General features: G+C 44.8%; 1 protein-coding gene across 2 annotated transcripts in view; it reads right to left on the bottom strand.

Moving 5' to 3' along the window:
* Positions 1-18,397, bottom strand: part of BCAN (brevican) — a 206,600-nt gene that overhangs the window by 38,981 nt on the left and 149,222 nt on the right. For both annotated transcript variants that reach the window (XM_073639502.1, XM_073639501.1), the window contains exons 8-10: positions 8,242-9,432; positions 6,613-6,723; positions 4,671-4,829 (exon numbers count right to left, since the gene is read on the bottom strand). In XM_073639502.1, the coding sequence (XP_073495603.1) occupies positions 4,671-4,829; positions 6,613-6,723; positions 8,242-9,432 (1,461 nt within the window). The remainder of the gene's footprint in view (positions 1-4,670; positions 4,830-6,612; positions 6,724-8,241; positions 9,433-18,397) is intronic.

Consider the following 18,397-nt stretch of genomic DNA (forward strand, 5'->3'; position numbering starts at 1 on the left):
ATATGTCTGACATCCATGTCCATTCCTCAGGTCTTATGTATGGAGTCTGAACTGAATACCGACGGCCTTGTTGATGCTGGTACTCAACAACTGCCCTCTTCTGCTCACAAATCCTTCCCAACATCTGCAATGTAGAGTTCCAACGCGTGGGGACATCACACACCAGTCTGTGAGCCGGAAGCTGCGAACGCTGCTGAAATACGGCAAGGGCGGCAGAAGCTGTAGGTGACTTTCTAAAATGGGCACACAGGCGGCTTACTTGAACAAGCAGATCTGGCAGCTCCAGGTAGGATTTGAGAAACCGCTGAACCACGAGGTTAAGCACATGGGCAAGGCATGGTACGTGTGTGAGCTCGCCTCGCCTCAGAGCCACCACCAGGTTCCGGCCATTGTCACACACGACCATGCCTGGCTGTAGGTTCAGCGGTGTGAGCCACAGATCTGCCTTCTCTTTCAGAGCTGTCGACAACTCTTCAGCATTGTGCGGTTTGTCACCTAAGTATATTAGCTTCAGCACAGCCTGTTGCCGCTTGGCCGAGGCAGTGCTGCAGTGCTTCCAGCTTGTGACTGATGTGGTCATTTCGGAGATGGAGGCTGAAGAGGAAGAGGAGGCTGAGGTGCAGAAGCTGTAGACTGTGGGGGCAACCCTGATTCACCTAGGGCCGGCAATCCTTGGCATCGGGAGGACTTGTTCCGTCCCAAGGTCTGACTGGGTCTCTGCTTCCATTATGTTAACCCAGTGTGCCGTCAGCAAGATGTACCATCCCTGCCCACAAGCACTTATCCACGTGTCCGTGGTTAGGTGGCCTTTCCCGGTAACTGCGTTGTTGAGGGCACGGCTAATGTTTTGGGACACGTGCTTGTGTAATACGGGGATGCACACCGGGAGAAATAGTGTCAGCTGGGGACCGAGTACCGAGCCATCAGGTTGCTGAATGCTTGCGTCTCCACGAGCCTAAAAGGCAACATTTCGAGCATAAGCAGTCGTGAAATGTGGGAATTTAGTAGTGTGGCCTGTGGGGCGTTGGCTGCGTATTTGCGCTTGCGTTCCAAGGACTGGGATATGGACAACTGAACGCTGCGCTGGGACAAGGACGTGGACGTGCTTCCTGATGCTGGTACTTGAGAGTGTGCAACGACAGGTGTAGGGCAGGAGGCATCTTCACATGCACCATGGACAGGGGCATGCACAACAGCAGAAGAAGCAGTGGTGCCACCCGCAGACACTGTTCCTGGACCCTGGGGTTCGGACCACAAAGTCAGGTGCTTTGCTGTCATGTGCCTGATCATGCTGGTGGTGGTCAGGCTACTAGTTTTGCCACCCCTGCTAATGCTGGCCTGGCAGGTGGTGCAAATGGCCTTTCTGGGGTCATTGGCAGAGTCTTTAAAAAACAACCAGACTCGGGAAGACCTAACAGTTGTACTGGCAACTTCCTTCGTGTTGGTGTTACGGGGAATGGCTGGCTGCCTTCTGTCTGCGGCCACCACACTGCTTCTTCCTGCCTGTTGGGGTGCTCTGCCTCCCTCCCCTGAGTGCTGCTGTCCTCGCTCTGCATGTCCTCCTGCCAGGTTGGGTCAGTTACTATATCATCCACCACCTCGTCTTCCACTTCCGCACCCTGGTCCTCCTCCTGACTTTCTGGCAATTGTGTCTCATCATCGTCCACCTCCTGTGACACTTTCCCACCGTCGCCTTTGTGTTAAGTATTTGGGCATCGCTACATGCGATCTCCTCTTGCCCCGCTTCAAGTAGACCGGGCGAGAGGCCCGAATCTATAAATGGAAAAGTGAACAGCTCTTCGGAGTGTCCAAGTGTGGGATCAGTTGTCACCTGGCACTCGGCATGGTGGGAGGAAGGAGGATCAGAGGATCAGGGTGAGGAATATGCAGTCCAGACTCACGGCTACTGAGACTTGACTGTGTGGAAGACAGGGTGGTGATATATATATGATCCGTGTGACAGACAAACCACAGTTTTAAGTAGCTGAATTTTTAGCTCTATAATATGGAAAGGACCTGGCTGTATTCTGCAGTGCCAACAAGCAAATGGCGCAGAAAACGGTGTTCTCTGGATTGCTTTTTAAGCAAATAATGAGGATTAAGATCCCCAAAAAATTATTCCTGGCCCCTGAGACCTGGGCCTTTATCTAGAAATATATAACAGCAGCAGATGCAGAACTGGAATCGAGCATCTTGTGCTATATGCACTGCAGTCTGCTATATACACTGCCTGCCTGATATCTCTGCAGATTAGTCCTCAGAAGGACTGTTTGTTGAGATGGATATGTGTAATATACTTGTTTTCTCCCTATACTACCTAATACACAACCAAATCTCTCCCTAGCTCAGCAGCACCTCTCCCTACATTGCCTAATTCCGGAGTGACTGTGACAAGCACAGCGGCGCCAGGTCTGATATAGACCTGATGACGCTGTGCGGCCATTCAATCACTGTAATGCCACAACCAACATGGCTGCGGCATTAAAGTGAGTGGCAGGCAATCCCTGCATGTTGATTGGCGCTCTAAAGAGCACCAAACATGCAGGGAGGGGACCCGAGCATCCGCCCGAGCAACTCGCAAGTACTCGGCGGGCTCCGAGCATCTTGAGTACTGAGATGCTCAGGCGAATACCGAGTACTTGCGAGTATGCTCGCTCATCACTAAAGGCCACTTATTCCTCTGAATTCTCTATACACATGCATGCTCAGTTCAGACAGTCATATATGTAATGTGAAAGGGGAGACTTCCACAAGAGAGTTTGTCCACCATGTTGTTACTGTAATGGTATCTCGGTACACCTTGATAGATCCAAGTTGAATTGCTATAGTTATTTTAAAGAGGATTTGCCACAACTTTATTTAGCAATGAATTGTGATTTCCATTTCTCAAATCACAAAATTTCTGGATTTTGTGATGCAGGTCGCAGTGAGTACTGGCGCAAATAATTGTGGTGCCCCTGAGGGTTCGACCGCCACAGGGATGCTGCACTTCTCTAATGGAGTGTAGTGTTCCTCCTCTGAGGTAAGAACAGTGTGATGGTCAGGACCCTACCTCCACATCCAACACCACATTTCTCCCACCAGAGGGCGCTAAAAGGCACCAGGTTTTGCCCCTACTGGCATACGGGAAACTGGGGAACCAAGAGATAGGGGAACCAATTTAGTGGGTGAGGGTGGAGGACTCACATTTTAGTGACACTTAATAATTCATATTTAATACACAGCCATTTTTGGTTCTTGGTCTTTTGATTGTTATTTTATCGTGATCCTCCCCCCCCCCCGAACGTGGATCCTGTGTGGGCCTGCAGCGGAGGGAAGCACGGCCCTCGTACCTCAGCCTTGGGTCGAGGGGCAGGCTGCAGATAATATATGTCTCAGCCCGGTCAAGGACCATGACCAAGAAGGCCCGGAGCTTAAGAGTGTAGCTCCACCGCAAATGGATCCCGGGAGGATACAGACAGAGCGGTGTACGCCACCTGTCCTCGCCTACCTGATATATTCAGAGGGATTCCGGCTGCAAGAGGGGTACCGGCCCCCAACACCCGACCTCGCTACTCTACGTCCCGGTCAGGAAAGTCCGGTAGGCCCTGAGGATCCCACCGGATAACAGAAGGAATGGCGATGCCACCCGTACCCTTTTTCTGAGTGAAGTTCAGAGGGAGACCAAGCCTATCTACACACACACAGACAGGAAAGGACACGGTCTGAAGTCTAGGAACACTCTGGTGCAGGGTCCTGATTTAACACTGGACTTACTCGGAGGTTGTCGGACCCCCTTCGTCTCTGGTGACCACAGAACTCCGCGAGGAGCAGGGAGAAGCCTTCCTACTGCCATCTCTTTCTTGAGTAAAGCCTTGGAAGTTCACCCCTATGGCCTCCGGACTCTTTATTCTGCACTACACTGCACTACGCAGCACCAGACCTCCTGGACTACTACCCCATCCGTCCTGCTCCTCAGCCCTGAGGCCCTGCTCCGCCTGTGGGGAATAGTAACAACGTTGGCTGCCATAACACCATGCCTCGGCGGACTGCAGCAGCGCTGGTGGCCTTCACTAGGTGCCACAGGTGGCGTAGTCGAAATCAGCCACTCAACCCGGATAAGCCCATACCATCCTTTTTAATGTGACGGCCCTGGGCATGGAGCGGGTCCGGGCCACGGCTGCACCCCATCTCTCCATCACAGGACCCGACTCCAAGTCCCCCATCTCCCAGGGTAAGGGCTTACAGAAGGCTTTGAGGCGTCACATAATCCTACCTCTAGATACTACTGAGGTTGGGCTAAGTAAAATGGTAGCCTAAGCGCCTTATAAAAAAAAAAAATCTAAATCAATTGAGATGATTGGGCTTGTCGGAATGCCAGACTTCACTGGATTTCGAGGATCACCAGTTGCTTTCTCACTCAAAGCAGGTTAGGCTTTTTAATTATTTGGGCTGATTTGGCATTCACTTCTTCTAGCTTTCATATCTTTCACACAAGTTACCAAATTTTGTGAGCTGTGGCCTTTACTAATAGTCTAACTTGTGTATAGTGTTCTTCTTTTGACCAGTGCTATATAATCACTTCCAAGGGAAAAAATTTTCTCTAAAGATTCGAAGTGGAAATGGGTTGACTTTTGAAGTGGGAAAATCATACTATAAGTCCATGAATACATTGTAATTTCTATACTTACTGTTTACAAAGTCTTGCTCCTCTGGGGTCACAATGCTTACGAGGTGACCACCATATTCTCGACAGTGGGTTTCAGCTTCTTCCCAACTTTTACGATCATAGAAATGCTTGTAGCAGAATCCTTGGAAGGTGTCCCAATCCTCAAGACATTTATCTACATCTAACCAGAGACATTGACATAGGACATAAGATCAGGAGGCGAAGGAAGATGTTCAGCAATGGCATAGAGAATTTTTTTTGAACTCTAAAATGATCCCTCATTAGTCAGCACCCCTTCTCTAGTGATAACTCGAAATTTGTCTTGGGACTGAACCTTAATGTGTTTGGCTAGATGTTGTAATGGAAATATAAGAACACTTGGCTACAAAAGCATATGGAATGAGCAGGAAGGGAAAAGGTTTAGTGCCTAAAAGTAGTTATATCTGTGTCTTAGAAACTATATGGCTGATCTGCCCTTGTTATCTCGCGGATCCAAGTCTCCATACTTGTTGATAGATGCTATTCTACGCATCTATTCACAGACATTCGTGTCTGTTTGTGGTGGTTTTTCACCTGCATGTTCCGCAAAGTACAAGAATAACTTGGAATGTTTAGGCATTTTGGTGTAAGAACTATTGGTCAATTATGTCTCTAGGATCCCCATTCGTCAACAGTCTCTGAAGCTCTGTGTGACACTACATGTGCCGATATTTTTTATTGTAGTTTTTTGGAAGTGGCCATTTTGGAAAATCACATAAATTACAACATAGAGAGACACATGCACGTGTGATATCTTTGTTTTTAGAGTGAGAAAAGGGAGAAAGGGGACTCCCGCTCTTCTAGTATGTCAAAGTCCTGGAAAATGAGCTGGTAATTATCTTACATTTATAACATATTCTGTTGCTGTGCCATAAGTCTCAGATTGTAATACCTCTTTAAGTTTTATTGTGGTCCAATGAATTGTTTCAATCTGACACTGACACTGTGGTCCTTGGACCAGAAAAGGGTGTGCATTGCTACTGTAGAGCAAAGTAAAAAAGAATGCAAAAAATTCTCTCCTCAAGAAGGTAAAAACTAATGTACATTTGAGTTATATATGGCTGTATTTTATTTATTTTGGAGAAAAGCCATTTTGATATTAAATTACTCAAGTATAGATTTTGCCCTAAACCTAAGAATATCAATATCTTCCTTTGCATTTGTTACATTGTTTCCTAAATCTGGTATTCCCAGATTTCCATTTCATAATCTGTTATTATGATAAGATCAGTACATCTATATGATATTCTCAAGAGAGAAGTTTAACCTAATGAAATGATTGTACAATTTAATTTTAAAGAATTTTGGTATAGAAGATGTTACTAGTTGATTCTACACTACTAGTTTTACTATGTTATTCAAAAATATGTAATGAAACTGATTTGATTTTAATTAGTTTTATATATTTTATAATGGTATAATGTTTGGGGCTGCAATAAGACCCCATAGCGGTCCCCTTTTAATTTTAAAGTATTTGAATTTTTCTTGTATAGAAGTTGATGAAAATTTTTAATTGCCATTGGATCTCCCTAGACAATGACCTGACAATAGCCCCATCATAGTACTATAGGTGGTACTGCCATTAGGAGCCCAGGAAAACTGCCAATTGCTGCTAGCTGTTCACTAGTCACCGCTCTCTTTATTGTCATCAAATTATGTTATACCTTTTAAATTCTCCTCATAGACACCATGTATAACAGATAATTTCCCACCTTTTTCCATGTAGACAGTGAGGTACAAGATGAGAGAATAGTATGTTCAAATGGTCTTAACTATTTTACTGTATGAGGTCCAAATATTATAACTATTAGTTCTGTACATGACTATTCTGTAATATATGTGGAATGCCTGTATGTATATTATGTGACACATGAATTATATTGTGTTGCAAAAAATTAAATAAGAATAGCTCCCTCTTCACTCACTTATATCACAGACTTTTCCATAATAGCCTGGCAAACACAAACAGCGAAATTCACCATCGTCTTCATCAATGCAGGTCCCTCCATTTTCGCAAGGGTTGGGGTAGCAGACATCTACAACACAAGGTACAATGGGAAACTACGAATGTGCTCAAAAACCGCATAAATTATACTGTATCTAATGTACATGCCATCAATGATGACAACCTTACAGTTAACTATAGAAGCAAAGATCATGGAAAGCTCTGGCAGAAAAAATATCAGTAGAAAGATGTCTAACGGGTAACGTTTCTACTTGTGGAGAGTGACACACCGCCTCTGGCATGCCAAGGCTTGGAGGTTTATACGCCGTGCAATGCTCCTCTGGGAAATTTAATATGCAAATTGCCTCTTCAGAGAAAAAGAGGACTTGAACTCTATAGCGCCACCTATTTCTGCAAATTGAGATTCTGATTTGGCTATTATGCATATTGCGCGACTCGTTAAAGGGTTGATTGTGACGTGTAGGATTGCTGCTTCCAATTGGTGGCGCTGTAGAGCACAAGTCCTCTTTTTCTCTGAAGACGCAATTTGCACATTAGAAAGATAGCATTTTCTAACGATTATTTTTGGAAAGACAAATTCTATTTTAATGAGATATGATGGAAGTTCATGGTCTTCAACCCTATAAATTCCTTGAGAGAATTGTAGTGTTTTTTTGGAAACACCACTAGCTTCAGAATCAGACCTGTATTGGAGATCACAGTTATGGATAGATCTAACCAGTACTGCAGGGGTCCAGACTCATTTTGGCTACATGTATTGTAGATTTTCTGGGGTTTTTTTGAAAAGACTCTAAACATCAGAAGATAAATGGAACTTTCTTCTAGGTAATAACTTCTGATATATTCGGTTAATTTGGGTGTTCCTTGTCCTTATTCCTCAAATATTCCCCACTTCGGACCTTATTTACCAAATCTATCTCCAAGATAGAGTATTTCTACATCATGTGTCTAGATTGGCTTTATTTAATTTCTAATCTTTACCTAGTAAGCAAATCCTTTTTTGAGCCATTACAAAAAATATCCACCAGGTGAAGAGGACAATTTAAAGAAAATTTTTGACAAAAACCTTTACCTAAAGCTAAATATTACAAAATAGTTTTTTTTTATTTCTTCTGCCCAATTACAAGTGAATGTAGTGTCCTTGGAATTCTACTATTTTGCAAAACTAGTTGTACAGAATAACTATTTTTTATGACTTATAAATGCTATAGGAAAATGTTAGTGAAAGAATCAGATAGACACACACACACATAAAGAAGACACCGGAAAAGAAATTGAAGGAAGAAAAAAGAATGTAACCTGAACCAAGTGCTTTAATTCTAAAAAAAAGCATTTAATTTGGTTTATTTTTTTTCATGGAAACAATCATAAAAATACTTCATAGAAGTCAACAAAAAACAATGCGTGCTCTCAAATAATCAGATTGGTTGGATTGACATAGATCAGGCTGCTGACAGGGAATCCCAGATTTTAATGAGATAGTGAAAGGACAAAGCACAGAGGTAGAAGTAGAGGATTCATCTCAAGGCCTTGGTGATGTAGGAGACCACCAAAAGAATAACAGCTGTGCAGATAAGTAGGTGGTTACCTGAAAAATTCACGGAGGCTCCCACTATAGCTTTCTCGGTAGGGACTGCCGGCAGAGGATCTGTTGGGCTCATGGACGCAGTGGGTTGAATGGTCTTCTCTAAATTGTTGTGTGAAGAGTTCCTGGGATTATTGGGTGATGAAGTGAAAGTAGTAATGGTGGGAAATACAGTTGTATTGGATTGTAGGTCTTTGGTACTCTCCACTGTGCTTACCACCGTTGACTGTTCTACGCCTATATACTTAACAGCTGATAGGACATGAGACATGTTAGGACTTAATAGGTGGGAAACTTGTGCAGTAGAAGTCTCATTTAGCCCATATGAACCTTGTATGAGTATCATAGGTGTATGAGTTGTGTTTTGTTGACCTTCTTTCGGTATGGTTGCATTGGTTTCATGTTTTTGAGTAGAATTTGTATTGATCGTGGAACCACTGACCAAGTTAATCCATGTAGACTCTGGGACATCTCCACTTCCATCTTCCCATGATAATTTAGAACTATTATCAATTTTTGGCTGTGACGAAGGCTGCAATGGTGTTTTAGGAATCAGACTTGAGGCTAAGACATGGACATCTTTTATGGGATCATGAGTACCACTAAAATGGTCACCAGAAGCTTGTTCCTCTACTGATCGTTGGGTTGTCTGTGGAAGTATGAGTCCTCCTGAAAACACTGAGTGATCTTCTTGTCCAGATCCTTCAAAATGATCAATGGATGGATGTATGGTGGGAAACGTGTATATGGTATGGGTTTGTGATGTAGTGTCAATGAGCTGATTATCATATAAGAGCTCTAACTTCTTATCGATATCTGTATGATCTACATAGGCCTCAAGGATAGAGGGGACCATGGTTGACATGGCAGAAGAACCGTCATCTGTCCTAGTTATGTTATACTCATCTCCTTGATCTGTATCTTTCTCAGTGTTTGCATCCGATCCATGGTCTCTTTCAGGGAACTGTGTAGGAACAGGGCTTTCATAAATGTGATAGTAATTTGCTGATTCTGACACAGCAACTCCCAGTTCCTGTGCCGAGCCAGTAAAGTTGTCATATACATTCTCTGCATGTGCATTCACAATTCTTACGCTTAAGATGGAGTCACCTGCAGTTGGCAGAACAGCTCCTTCAATTGTTCTTCTGGTTGACTCAGAAGAAGTGTTCTCTGGGCCCAACCCAACCTTGTTTTCTGTAAAAAAACAAAACAAAGTACGCTATGTTATCATATCATAATATCACCCCAGGAACCATGAATGGTGTCTCCACCATTAATATGCATTATACTTTTTAATGTTTTTGGATAAGTTTATTTCAAGGTTCAAGACATTGTCTATCTATAGAAAAACTTAAGACTGTTTATCATGGCTGATCTGGTAAGGACCTATTATTTCCTGGGAAGCGTCAGAAAGTAAAAAGGAGACCAAATATAAATATCTTTCTTAAAAATATATAATTAGGAAAATTAACCACTAATTTAGCTCTGGTCCTTTAAGAGAAGGAGACAGAAGCGGCTCAAATCGGGGGTCTCGCTATTTGACAGCTGTGTGAGGGTTTCTGTATCTGAACTACAGTAAATATCCTTTTGTTAGGGTGATTGGGGTAGCATGTACACAACACAGGAGAGTCTTTACTCCTTGCTGAATGTAGTTACTGTACATATTTGGCAAAATCGGATTAATCCCTGTATATAATGGAGCAGGAATATAGAAGCAGTGGCAGAGGTAAATCCTGTAGCCTTCCCTTGGTGTTTGTGCCACTGTGGTTTCTGTGCAGTATGTAGTAAGAGACTTCGATTAACTCTTTACAAGCTTATGTGTCCTCCTTTTATCAGACTAATTCTTTACAAGCTGCTGTGTTCTCTTTTTAGCAGATTAATTCTTTGCAAGCTGCTGTGTCCTCCTTTTAGCAGATTAACCCTTTATAAAAACAGCTATGTGCTTTTTTTTATCTTGTCAGCAGAATACAGAAAACTTCTTATTACATGTCTGAGAAATATCAACAGTATCAAGTACAGTTCAGACTCCTGGTTGAAAGGAGGAACCTTTTCACTCTCTTTGTGTCTTACTGATTCACTGCTCCTTGGGATGCATTTGTGAAGCATCTCATTGTGTTTGTGATTCTGTTAGGAGGATTTATGGCAAAAATAAGAATCAATTTTCCCATTGTATTTAATGACTAAGGGACTTGACATAATAGGCAGTCATGATTCTGCTGTCTTTCTGCTTATTGACCACGAGTGGTTGCTATTGTAAACCTTGAGAAATTGTAGTGCATTTCCAGTCCTTACCACTGGAGGCTGCTATTCTGTATCTGAATTTGCCCTTTACTTAGATGGCTGACGTTGTTCCTGTGGAAGTCATCTTGTTTCCTGTTTGGGCCTACTTAAGAACACATGGCACTCTGAGGCATTGCATCGGTACTGTGCCTAGCTCCAGCCTGTCTTCCACAGACTATTCCGACTTCCACCAGTATTATTGTTACTACATCCGAGTACAGTAAGAGGTAATTAGATGAGTCAACCATAAATCCTGCAGATCTACATGCAAGGCTCCATTTGCCATTCATGCAGAATATAACCATCCTCTCTCCAGTAGGGTAGCTACCGGAAAGGAGGAGCAAAGGGTGCTTTCATCCTGGGCCACGCGCTCAGAGGGGCCCACCCGGAGCTGCGGTATCCTTAACTGTATTGGTGTGCACAGCATGCCAATATAGTCAATCTCTGCAGTAGAGCAGGGAGACACGTTCTCCTTGCACTACCGCGGTTGGTTTGTTCTTTAGACAGAGGGGAGGGCTGGGCAGCAGAGGAGCATCTGGCACTGTACCTGTATTCTGCCTCCGTCATACTGCAGATACGCCCACATTACTTGTAAGTAATAATTATACCATAGGTGAACACATATTTAAGATGACGTTGATGTGGCCGAAACTCAGCCCACTCATGGCCAAAAACTCTGCCTACTTGCAATTAGCCAATTAAATTAATGAGTTGGCAGAGTTTGGTTCAGGTGGGCGGGGTTACGACCGCCGAACACCACAATTTTACGCCCAGTGAGATCCATTGAGAAAATTTTGTGGTTCTCACTGGGGTTCCGGCTCCCATCGTTCACAGCAGGGACTCGGCTCTTTGTCTTGGATCGTTTGCGACCGACCCATCACTGGTAAGTAACAGCTCAGGCTGCTGCCGGTACCTGGGGACGGGGGTGTCTGCACTGTGCAGTGAGGAGGTGGCAGGATTCTTGTCTTTTATCTGCTATCTGAGGCACAATAGATTTATGGCAGCTGCTTGAACTTTTAAACAGATTAGGTCACTGTCCATGTGAGTCGCCGGAGCATCAACCGATCTGTAAAAGACTTCAAGGCAGCTTCCATAAATCTGATGGTGCCTGAGAGGGGCAGACATGAGTGGTCAGTATCGTGCACTGCACTGATAGATGTGACCCCAGCTCCAGGACACCACAGATAACGGTGGATGTGTCCTTCTGTCCGAAGCCTGAGGCGCCTGCACAGTCAGAGCATGCGCATACCACACTACGGCACCATTTTATTGAAGAGTGCCTTCAATAAAATGGCACTGTAGTGCGGACACCAATGACACCAACGCCAACCCCTACTTCAGCTGGATGTGCGTCTTCGGATGTAAATTCGCAGACACAGTGTCTTCAAAAAAATGGTGTAAGATTAAAAATGTACAAATAAAAATGCTCGCCACCCGGGCGTAGAACAGGTTCAATAGCTAATTATATATATCCACACATCATGTGACGTAGTCCTGTAGCCGGGGTCAGAGTCCTATCAATGCAGGGTCTGTATCATCTCATATTGTAAATCTGGGGTGACAAACATGAAGACCCCATTATAAAACTTTTTATTAAAAAATAAATCCCCACAAAGTTGAGAATGAATATATATGATAACGAGCAAAATAGAAGAAAATAGAAAAAGTCAGTAGGTGCATATAGATAATCACATATAGATGCAGGCCCTGGACCATTTACTCAGTCTGGACAACAAGAGCCTCAAAGGGGGAGAAGGGAAAAAGAAGACGTACCAGGGGGCGCACTTTCTTCTTTACATGTGTAATATGCTACCAGTTCTTCTGATTCCCTCTTTCTTTACCATTCCCCTCTTTAAATATTCCTTTAAGGGTTACCGGGATACATTAAAGGAGCTATACCCATATGCTGGTCCCTATACACAGCTACTAGCTGTTCCTATTTTCTTCCATTTAGCTCTTTGTCATATATATCAGGGCTGTGTAAGTTGCAGCCCACAGACAGGGACAGAGACCAGAAGTGGGCATCAAAGGCATGGGACCTTGAGTGGGAGCTAATGCATGGGCCATTATACAGCATGGGAGTGTCACGCAAGGTGTGGGAAAGACTAAGTGCAACACAAAGGGATGAGGGGATGGGAGCCCAGGTGTCACGAAAAACACTTGGTCAGACCTTGCAGCCCTCTGGCGCCCCCTTATCCTGCTGGTCAAACACGGTATTGACCGAGGATAAGCACGGGCGCAGCTGCTCTAATTTATGTCGACTATTGTGGCACGTGATGTGACAGGACGTATATATACCACCAGTTCCTTCCAGGAACGTATATATACCTCCGTTCAGCCACCCTCAAACCACAATATCACATAAATACTGGTATACTGCCCCCACCGATCGCTTAACAGGTGGATCGGGTACCCGTTAGGTAACGTGAATTAGCGGCGGAGGAATGTGTTTGCTCGACATAGGACAAGAAGAACGAAGCTGGTAAATAATAATGATTTACTCCTGAAAGTGGGCAGTGTTTACAAAAGATATTCAAGATATTATAAAAGAGACAATTTACATATATGCATAAACAGTTATTAAAATAAAAGGGGTAAATAATAGCAAAACCTGCGCCACGAGGTGATGGTTTCAGATTCTGTGGGGGAAAAGGCTCCCCCGGAAATTAGATGTGATTCCTCCACGCAGCGAGGAGTGCATGCGTCTGACGTCCCGGGGTAAGAATGAATTAAAATGGCCGTTCTAGTTTTTAGTAAGGGGCCAAAACCCTAGGAGACACCCATGTTGTTTACCTCACATGGGGGCTCGGTTTTGTGAACCCACCCAGCTGCACAAGACATAAAAATCCTTCAGATTTCATATCTTGGTATGAGGGGGTCCCACATCCAAGATGGAGACATCATGTTTGCCGTCACCAATATGCATGAAGATGGATATCCAATATGATATCTCTATGACGCTCAGAAGCTCAGAACCCATTTCCCGGGTTTCCGGTGGTTTCTCAGTTATGAAAGATATACTATTATAATTGGAAAAGGTGAGCATTCCAAAAATGTGGTCCCTGTGTTTGTGACAGTCATGTGCATTATTAAACTCGACATTAAAAGTTTGTACAGTTAAACAATAGGATTGGAGGGAAAATCCAGGGTATACCAGTATGCTTGCTGACGTTTTATGGCGTTAATAAAAATTCCTTGTTAGGGGGAAAGCAAGAGTGAGTTCTATGTAGGACCCTTCTAAATGAACAGGGGGGTGGAGATTTAAGACATCTCTCATTTTTAAAACTTGGACAAAAATACATTTTGCATGACACCTCCCCCTTTTTAGACTGCGCTATGGAGATAGGACCTTCTGGTACTCCTCCAGGCGTATCTCTGGAGGCTCCCCTCGCCGGGACAACCCATTGGCATTGCCATGCTCGCTGCCTTTGCGGTGTTGAACGGTAAAGTCGTACTGCTGGAGGGTGAGGCTCCAGCGTAACAACCTTCCGTTGGCATCGGACATGGTGTGCAGCCAACTCCGAGGGTTGTGGTCAGTCACGACAGTGAAGGGGCGCCCGTACACGTAAGGCTGTAAGCGGTGCAGGGCCCAGAAATGGCCAGTCACTCCTTCTCTATGGTGGAATAGGCCACTTCCCTTGGCAGCAGTTTCCAGCTTAGGTACAACACGGGGTGTTCTTGGTTCCCCGAGTCGACCTGGCTGAGTACAGCACCGAGGCCAAACTCACTGGCGTCGGTCTGAACGAAGAGTGGCCGTGTGCCGTCGACCGCCTTTAGCACAGGAGAGCTGCTCAGGGCAGTCTTCAAAGCCCGAAAGGCCACCTCGCATTCCTCTGTCCATTTGACTGAATGGGGAAGGCTCCTCCTGGTGAGGTCTGTCAAGGGCTTCGCAAGGCTACTACAGTCTTGTACAAAGCGTCTATAGTACCCTGCGGTGCCCAAGAAGGACTGCACATGCTTCTTGGTCCTGGGGGTGGGCCAGGACACGATAGCGTCCACCTTCCCAGGCTCTGGCTTCAGAGTACCCCCACCTACCTGCCACCAATTGTCACGAAAAACACTTGGTCAGACCTTGCAGCCCTCTGGCGCCCCCTTATCCTGCTGGTCAAACACGGTATTGACCCAGGATAAGCAACAGGGCGCAGCTGCTCTAATTTATGTCGACTATTGTGGCACGTGATGTGACAGGACGTATATATACCACCAGTTCCTTCCAGGAACGTATATATACCTCCGTCCAGCCACCCTCAAACCACAATATCACATAAATACTGGTATACTGCCACCACCGATCGCTTAACAGGTGGATCGGGTACCCGTTAGGTAATGTGAATTAGCAGGTGAGGAACGTGTTTGCTCGACATAGGACAAGAAGAACGAAGCTGGTAAATAATAATGATTTACTCCTGAAAGTGGGCAGTGTTTACAAAAGATATACAAGATATTATAAAAGAGACAATTTACATATATGCATAAAACAGTTATTAAAATAAAAGGGGTAAATAATAGCAAAACCTGCGCCACGAGGTAATGGTCTCAGATTCTGTGGGGGGGACAGCTCCCCGGAAATTAGATGCGATTCCTCCACTCAGCGAGGAGTGAATGCGTCTGACGTCCCGGGGTAAGAATGAATTAAAATGGCCGTTCTGGTTTTTAGTAAGGGGCCAAAAAGCCTAGGAGACACCCATGTTGTTTACCTCACACGGGGGCTCGGTTTTGTGAACCCACCCAGCTGCACAAAACATAAAAATCCCTCAGATTTCATATCTTGGTATGGGGGGCTCCCACATCCAGGATGGAGACATCATGTTTGCCGTCACCAATATTCATGAAGATGGATATCAAATATGATATCTCTATGATGCTCAGAAGCTCAGAACCCATTTCCCGGGTTTCCGGTGGTTTCTCAGTTATGCAAGATATACTATTATAATTGGAAAAAGGTGAGCATTCCAAAAATGTGGTCCCTGTGTTTGTGACAGTCATGTGCATTATTAAACTCGACATTAAAAGTTTGTACAGTTAAACAATAGGATTGGAGGGAAAATCCAGGGTATACCAGTATGCTTGCTGACGTTTTCTGGTGGTAATAAAAATTGCTTGTTAGTGGGAAAGCAATAGTGAGTTCTATGTAGGACCCTTCTAAATGGACAGGGGGTGGAGATTTAAGACATCTCTCATTTTTAAAACTTGGACCACTCTATGGCCACCTTATGGCGGTAATATCAGTGTTGCCCAGCTGAGGTTTCTCTATACCCATGATTAGAATGCGCCACCAGAGTTGCAATCAGGGGTTAGGCGCCCACTCAGATGTTTCAGCCCCCTGAGTTGAAACCCTAGCTATGCCTCCGCCCCTCACAGTGGTTACATTCCAACCTCACCAGATTGTGCGCTAACAGTGTAGTAGTGAATCTAAAACCCGTAGCCCTGTAATACTGAGAGAAATTAACTGATTTCCTAATGACATGTATTGGAGACAAGTCTTATCATTTCATCCACTATCACTTTTTGAACTTTTCTCAGAACTGATAGATACACTTTAAAATACTGCTTTGGCCATTCATGTTGTATGTCGCCATTTCGTGCCAGCTCAAGGCAGGACCATGATGCTCGCCTAGTGCTGTCTATAAGTCAGGGAAGCACTACCTGTGTACAGGGAGACACATGTGGCCCCTTATGCCATTCTGTGTGGCCCCCAACCATCTTAACACAGAAATGCATGTTTGTGTGTGACTGCTTACATGTAATCCATGCCAGAGAGAAGTGATATGCAGTGCTGGGACAGAGGCAAACACCAACTATGTGGGTCTATCATATATTAACCCCTTCCAGATGGAGGTAATTTTCATATTTTGAGCTTTTATATTTTCTTCTCCTTCTTCTAGGGGCCATAACTTTTTTGATTGTATACATGGACATATATAAGCTTATTTTTTTTTCTGGAAAAGTTGTACTTTTGAATTACACCACTCATTTTACAGTGCAATTTACTGGAAAATGGTAAAAAAAATCCAAGTGCGGTGAAATTGAAAAAGTAACAAAACAACACATTATACTGTGGGTGGAGGGAATGTACTGTGGGGACATTATACTGTGGGTGGAGGGAATGTACTGTGGGGACATTATACTGTGGGTGGAGGGAATGTACTGTGGGGACATTATACTGTGGGTGAGGGAATGTACTGTGGGGACATTATACTGTGTGTGGAGGGAATGTACTGTGGGGACATTATACTGTGGGTGAGGGAATGTACTGTGGGGACATTATACTGTGTGTGGAGGGAATGTACTGTGGGGACATTATACTGTGTGTGGAGGGAATGTACTGTGGGGACATCATACTGTGTGTGGAGGGAATGTACTGTGGGGGCATTATACTGTGTGTGGAGGGAATGTACTGTGGGGACATCATACTGTGTGTGGAGGGAATGTACTGTGGGGACATCATACTGTGTGTGGAGGGAATGTACTGTGGGGGCATTATACTGTGTGTGGAGGGAATGTACTGTGGGGACATCATACTGTGTGTGGAGGGAATGTACTGTGGGGACATCATACTGTGTGTGGAGGGAATGTACTGTGGGGACATTATACTGTGTGTGGAGGGAATGTACTGTGGGGTCATCATACTGTGTGTGGAGGGAATGTACTGTGGAGACATCATACTGTGTGTGGAGGGAATGTACTGTGGGGACATTATACTGTGTGTGGGGGAATGTACTGTGGGGACATTATACTGTGTGTGGGGGAATGTACTGTGGGGACATCATACTGTATGTGGAGGGAATGTACTGTGGGGACATTATACTGTGTGTGGAGGGAATGTACTGTGGGGACATCATACTGTGTGTGGAGGGAATGTACTGTGGGGACATCATACTGTGTGTGGAGGGAATGTACTGTGGGGACATTATACTGTGTGTGGGGGAATGTACTGTGGGGACATCATACTGTGTGTGGTGGGAATGTACTGTGGGGACATCATACTGTGTGTGGAGGGAATGTACTGTGGGGACATCATACTGTGTGTGGAGGGAATGTACTGTGGGGACATCATACTGTGTGTGGAGGGAATGTACTGTGGGGTCATCATACTGTGTGTGGAGGGAATGTACTGTGGAGACATCATACTGTGTGTGGAGGGAATGTACTGTGGAGACATTATACTGTGTGTGGGGGAATGTACTGTGGGGACATTATACTGTGTGTGGGGGAATGTACTGTGGGGACATCATACTGTATGTGGAGGGAATGTACTGTGGGGACATTATACTGTGTGTGGAGGGAATGTACTGTGGGGACATTATACTGTGTGTGGAGGGAATGTACTGTGGGGACATTATACTGTGTGTGGGGGGAATGTACTGTGGGGACACTATACTGTGTGTGGTGGGAATGTACTGTGGGGACACTATACTGTGTGTGGTGGGAATGTACTGTGGGGACACTATACTGTGTGTGGAGGGAATGTACTGTGGGGACATTATACTGTGTGTGGAGGTAATGTACTGCGGGGATATCATACTGTGTGTGGAGGGAATGTACTGTGGGGACATCATACTGTGTGTGTGGAGGGAATGTACTGTGGGGACATTATACTGTGTGTGGAGGGAATGTACTGTGGGGACATCATACTGTGTGTGGGGAATGTACTGGGGGACATCATACTGTGTGTGGAGGGACTGTACTGTGGGGACATCATACTGTGTGTGGAGGGAATGTACTGTGGGGGCATTATACTTTGTGTGGAGGGAATGTACTGTGGGGACATTATACTGTGTGTGGGGGAATGTACTGTGGGGACATTATACTGTGTGTGGAGGGAATGTACTGTGAGGACATTATACTGTGTGTGGAGGGAATGTACTGTGGGGACATC

Source organism: Phyllobates terribilis, unplaced genomic scaffold (assembly GCF_046119375.1).
Source record: "Phyllobates terribilis strain yellow unplaced genomic scaffold, ASM4611937v1 Scaffold_7__3_contigs__length_470593459, whole genome shotgun sequence".
Taxonomy (NCBI): domain Eukaryota; kingdom Metazoa; phylum Chordata; class Amphibia; order Anura; family Dendrobatidae; genus Phyllobates; species Phyllobates terribilis.